Source organism: Neopsephotus bourkii, unplaced genomic scaffold (assembly GCF_033783945.1).
Source record: "Neopsephotus bourkii isolate Nb327-2 ecotype Australia unplaced genomic scaffold, CSIRO-AGI_Nbou_v1 NB_107, whole genome shotgun sequence".
Classification (NCBI taxonomy): domain Eukaryota; kingdom Metazoa; phylum Chordata; class Aves; order Psittaciformes; family Psittacidae; genus Neopsephotus; species Neopsephotus bourkii.
In genome coordinates, this window is record NW_026900624.1 from 5,050,054 (window position 1) to 5,056,053 (window position 6,000).

At 48.9% G+C, this 6,000-nt stretch overlaps 1 protein-coding gene across 3 annotated transcripts in view; it reads right to left on the reverse strand.

Annotated features, from left to right (window-relative positions):
- ETV6 (ETS variant transcription factor 6) overlaps positions 1–5,786 on the reverse strand; it is a 134,570-nt gene extending 128,784 nt beyond the window's left edge. For 2 of the 3 annotated variants that reach the window (XM_061358736.1, XM_061358727.1), the window contains exon 1: positions 5,468–5,785. In XM_061358736.1, coding sequence (XP_061214720.1) covers positions 5,468–5,500 — 33 coding nt within the window. In that variant the 5' untranslated portion in view covers positions 5,501–5,785. Of the gene's footprint in view, positions 1–5,467 lie in introns of all 3 variants that reach the window. The other variant, XM_061358746.1, reaches the window with a different exon arrangement.
- Between the last annotated feature and the right edge of the window lie 214 nt (positions 5,787–6,000).

Genomic DNA, 6,000 nt, shown 5'->3' on the forward strand with positions numbered 1-6,000 from the left:
TCAGGGGAGGGAAGGCAGCAGGGAGTGCTCTGGCAGCCACATCTGGCAGCCGTCCCACCCAGGCACTCTTGCCCTCAGCCAGAGGCAGGATTGTGGCAGAACAACTACGCCTGCACCTTGTGCCCGCCTCTCCCAAAGCCACATCCAGTGTGGGCTGTGGGCACAGGAACACCACCCTGCCGGATCCAGCCACTAGGACGCAGTGAAACAGTAGGATCACGCTCCCTCTGACTGCTCAGCAGAGGTAGGCGGCCCCTAACAGAAGAGCCAACAAACGAATGACAACCATCCCCACTGCCCCCAAGCACCCTGTGAACTAAAAAGCCAGGAACAAATCAGATCCCCCTGTCGCTGGTTCCTATAATAAACACAACTTGTTCTCATGCTGCATTACAAATACCAAGCCTCACTACTGCACGATAGAGGTACGTTCATTATTATTTCATGCCTGTTTCACAGATAGGGAAAGCAAAGGCCAAAGAGAACATTTTCAGAAGCACTGGCTTTTAACTTGCTGTCACTCTGGGGATGCCCGGCTGAAGGCACTGAACCACAGGTACTCCGAAACGAACACATGTAAAGAAACAGAGCAAAACCAAACCCGAATTTGCCAGTTTCTGGATTGTAGGTCAGAACCACACTACTGGCCAAAAACACAGGTTGCCTTAGCTCTCCCTTCTCACAGTAAGCAGGTTATTAGGAAAGCTTCTGTCAGGAGACTTCAGGAGGCACGCTCACAAAGAGACAGGTAACTTTTCGAAAAGCCAGGAACATCACTTCTGTGTAACTGTACAAGACTTCATCTGCTGGTTATCAGCATTTCTATCAGCACAGCACTGCTTAGCCACCTCCCTCCGAAAGGCACTTTGAGATGCAAGGTGCAATATGCATGTAAATTATCATTAAGGCATCCTCTGTTTCACTGGGGCATTTTCAGATTGGGGCTGCTGTTCTAATGGGTTGCCTCCCAGGAAACTGACTTCACCTGTAATGACACAGTGAATGCTAATGACCAGTGCTTAATTGGGGCAGTGTTAGTAAAATTTTGCTTCAGAGGGATTCAATTTAGCTGGTGCCAAGGAGTTAAGTGATTAATCAGATGTTAAATAGTATGTACTTCTCCCATTCAAACCTACACCCACTGAACTTAATGAGAGTTTTGTCATTGACACTAACATAAGAAGGAGCCTCCTTCTTGTACATAAGTCCCCTAATAAACACTAAGGAACATCTCTGTACTAGCAGATACTCAGCCTTGGTTAAGGGTAACAGAATTCTGGCCATGTGGTGCTGAACAGTCCCTCAGCATGGAAAGCATTTGGTGGGAGAGCGCTCTTTGCAAAAACAGCATCGATGAAGTATTAGGGGACATAAAGCACTACTTAAAAATTAATCTGGGGAAGCCAGTTAAGACTGAAAGCTCAAACACTCTGCTGATTCTTTGCCCTTTGGCTTACACCATCACTCTTTTTCCCCCTTCTTCCTTTTTTAAATGATTACAAAGTACATCCTTGAATCCAAAATAAGCACCAGTGAGACAAGACCTCGAGCTACAGAATTCTGTGCTGACTCCTGCAGTGCCCATGCGATCGCAAGGACCACCACATACAACTTACTGCAAGAGAAAGCTCTCCCTTCCACCAGCATACAGCTGCATAAAATCTCCACCGGAGTCAGTTGTGAAACCCAATTCACAGGAAGGCTCTGTGCCTTCAGTGCTGCCCACCAAAAGCACTCTCAGCTCAAGTATCAGCCAAGCACACACAGGGGAGCCTAGGCTAGGAGCAGCCCTGGACTGGGAGATTTTAGGCAGCTGGTCCCCCCCATATTCCCAGTTTCAGTTCCCCCACAACTCTATACTTCTGCCAGCACAATTGTTTGTGGTAGCGTGGCAAATCGAATTGAGCAACTGAAATTACCAGATTTATAAAAAGGAAAATAAATCACACTGCACCCTTTGGTATCCTTCTATTTGCCTGATGAATTTTGAGCCTCCATGTGACACCATGGTGATATTTTCAAGGTATTAAGAATTCAAGGGGAAAACAAGGAGATCCTCATAATCAGAAAGTTCCAGGTGAGGTTTTAAACAGAACTCATCACCACGTGGACCTTAATTCACAACAAAAATCATCACCTTTGTCTAAACTTCTTGCCCTGTCTCCCTTTGAGCTTTTGCCCTCCTATAAGCTTTTGCCAAGATGTTTACACTCTCCCTGTGCCTCAGTTCTCCCACCTGGGGGAGGAGAGGTGAGGCTGTAAGGATCACTTGCCAATACCATAACGAGTGCCAACGTCATGTCAGTATATACAATACTATAATCAGCTAACTATTATGGCTCAGGATCAGAGGAACAGGTTTACTACCAACGTAGACATCCCAGCACCTGGGATGAAAAAGCCTGTCCAAATACGACGACCACACCACATGTCCCTTCCCAACCCACCTCGGAATCAAAGCCCTCAGGTGCTTTCAGACCGGAGCACGCCACAAGCCCGAAGGCTGCTGGTTCACACAGGGGGTACGCTGACACCCTAAGCTGTAACAAACACTGAGAGTCCAACCTTCACACTCACCTCTGACACCCAAGATCTGTCTCTAACTCCAGCGATGACTTCTCTCTGCAGCTTTAGACTCTTTCTGCAGACGCTTAACTTCCTTGCCACAACAGCATGGTTGGAGTTACTGGGTCTGCTTGCCATCAGTCAGGCAAGCACACACCCAAGCGTTGGCAAGATCAGGATATTAGCATTGGGTTTCTCCTCTCTCGGAGGAAAAGAATGTAAGGAAGCACACGTACTTGCCGCAAAGCGAGCACATATCAATATACAATCACACATACATACTGATAAGTACTCGACACAAACCGAGATATTACTGCAAGTTCATGTTGATTATCAGTAATTAAATATATACCAAAACTTCATCTCCTTTGAGCTTTCCTACATCTTATTGAAGCACTTCTTTAGTAAGGTGAGATGGCGAGACCATGCACTGAGCAGCTTGGGCATAAACAAAGCAGCAGCCTTCCCTCCCTCTGCTGAAGCTGTCTGTGGTTCATCACCTCAGTTGCTGTGGCGTTTACTGCACGCAACCTTGATCCGTATTGCAGGAGGCAGGGAAAAAAAAAACAAATCATACAGAATACATCCTCTAGCACCACTGCTTCCAGTTCACAGGCTCCTAATGAAGCTCTGCAGCACCCTCACAGCACAACGCTTGGCTACTTGTCAGAACAACACAGCAGCTTAGCACCAAAGTCGGAGTACAGTGAGGAGCTTGCTCCTCTGCCCCGACCTCATGCTCTGCAGGCCAGGCTGAAATGCTACAGAAATCATCACTCGTAACTGTATAATCACAACACCTCTTAAATCCAGCTGCTGACTGCAGCCACCTCTAACTCCTCCTGGATGAAACAAGCATCCAGAAAGCAATGGTTGTTAGAAAAAAACAAAGAGAAAATTACCCTGAATAGTTTGACTGGTGAATAAATGTTATCACTGGAAATTCACACTTCGGTCTGAAAATACGTACTTTCTACGTTTGAAACTAGTAAAACAATCCCCCAAAAAGCTGGTAGCAGTAGTTTCTGTTCTCTGACAAAGATAACTGCACGAGTCAGCATGTAAACAAACTACACACTGCAAAATCAAAATAAGTTCAGACCATGATCTTTAGAATCAGTCACTTCAGAAACACATCAGATTGCCACTATCTGCCTAAACATAATGAAAACTTGGCATTTAATCACTTCAAGACTCAAACAGAAGTTTGCTTGTACCTCCTCCTGCTATGTAGCAAATCCCTTACAGATGATCCTGTCACATACCTCAGCGAGGCTAGCGAAGGACCAGCTTTACTGTTCCCAAAATCAACAACAGTGCTATCACCAACTTCGGTAAGAGCAGAAGTAAACCTCGTATTCTCAAAACGATACACATCAAAACCAAGGAAACACAACTCATATGACACTACTTTTTCATGGCATGCATTTGCATTCTTCTGTCCAGAGAACACATCCTACCTTTCCACAGGATTTACTAATAAAAACAGCAATTGTATTTCATTTTACATACATATACATATAGGGATCTGCTTAGTTAATTGTACGCGTTTTGCCTGCACTAGCATTTTACCACCCTGCAATGCGCATACAATACCCCATTATCCAATTTGTCCGTCTGCATTATGAAAAGTCCAACTAGACTCTCTGCACCACGAGACTTCACGGGACATGGGCCTGATCCCATTTAACTCAGCAAGAGAAAATACACCCCCAACTTTTCAAACTGAGGTCACAGCATATAGAACATAAGACTCCCATCATAAATGTACACAAACTGGGACAAGCAAACAAAAAAGCATCATGGTGAGTAAATACGTGTTCATTCATGGCTCTTTCCCTTACAGCCTGGAAGTCACCTTTTCCTGCCACTCAGGGAGAGACAACTGTTAAAGCACTCTTAACTCGGGCAGTTAATCGTGAGCAGGAGGAAGATTCCTGGCTGGCAGCAAAGCAAAGCAACTCCTCCAGAAAGCACACGACTGGAATGATACCGAGGGGTGAGGGAAGAAAACACTATTTCTAGCAGATAGGAAAGGTCTGGACAAAGAAAGGAAACTCAATTTTGTTTCCATTGTCTCAGCTTTACACCGCTTCCACTTAAAACCAGAAATTTCACGGGGCAACCCCTCCTTCCACAGGCCAAGCCACAGAGAAACGGATCCCCCAGGCCCTGGCAGCACGGGGCCGGGCTGTGCAGCCCCGGCTCCCCTGCCTGCTGATGGGCAAGAGATGCTAGTAAATGCAGTGAGTAAAAATTAATAACATGGGCATTACTAAATAAAAATGGAAAGGAAAGGAAAGGAAAGGAAAGGAAAGGAAAGGAAAGGAAAGGAAAGGAAAGGAAAGGAAAGGAAAGGAAAGGAAAGGAAAGGAAAGGAAAGGAAAGGAAAGGAAAGGAAAGGAAAGGAAAGGAAAGGAAAGGAAAGGAAAGGAAAGGAAAGGAAAGGAAAGGAAAAGGAAAGGAAAAGGAAAGGAAAGGAAAGGAAAGGAAAGGAAAGGAAAGGAAACCCCCACATCCCCGTGCTGGTGGAAGCAGCAGCGGCTGCATATCCCCGACGGCAGGAAACTTTCTGCGAAGTTGCTATCCGGGGCCGTCGGGCCACCAGCCCCGCGGGAGAGGAGAGGAGACCGGGAAGGGCTCCCCGGCTCCGTTTCAACCTCCCGTCCCGCCGCCAGCTCCTGCCGTGAGGAACAACGCCACTAAATCTCGGCCGCGGAGGCTCTGCCCTGCGTGTCCCCGAGGGGGCCTTGGGGAGGGCGGGGGGGATGCACCACGGTGACAACCGACGGGAGCCGCGTCCCTGTGTGTTCCCCGCCCGCCTCTATCGGGAGCTCCGGAATACCTCGGTCGGGGGCTGCGCGCTGACAGGGGCCGGACGGACACAGGGATGGAGCTTTACCTTGATGCAACACTGAGCAGGAGCCTCAGACATCTCTCAGCAGGGAAGCGTCGAAGCCCGGCGGGGCGGGCGGACGGACGGACGGGAAGTTCTCGGGCTTTCCCCACTTTCCGCTCCCCTCCCGGCCCGTCCCCTCAAGGGGAAGTTTCCGCCGCCACCATGGCGCAGCCCGCGGAGCTGCCCGCGGGAGAGGCGGAGTCGTCCCCCCCCTGCCGCCGGGGTCCACTCCTCAGCGGTGCCGGTGCCACCGCCAGCCGCCTCCTCCGAGTGAGCGCGATCGCTCCCGCCCCGCTGAGCGCGACTGTGCGTGCGTGTGCGTGTGTGTGTGTGTATGTATGTATGTATGTATATGTGTGTGTATATATGTGTATGTATGTATATGTGTCTGTGTGTGTGTGTGTATGTGCGTGTGCGTGACCGCGCGCGCTCTGCCCGCGTGCGGCGCGGGGGGAAATGGAAGTGGGAAAAAGGGGGGGAAGGGGGAAGAAGGGGCGGCGCTGCCGTCACGGCCCCGCTCCCCTCCCGGTGTTTTC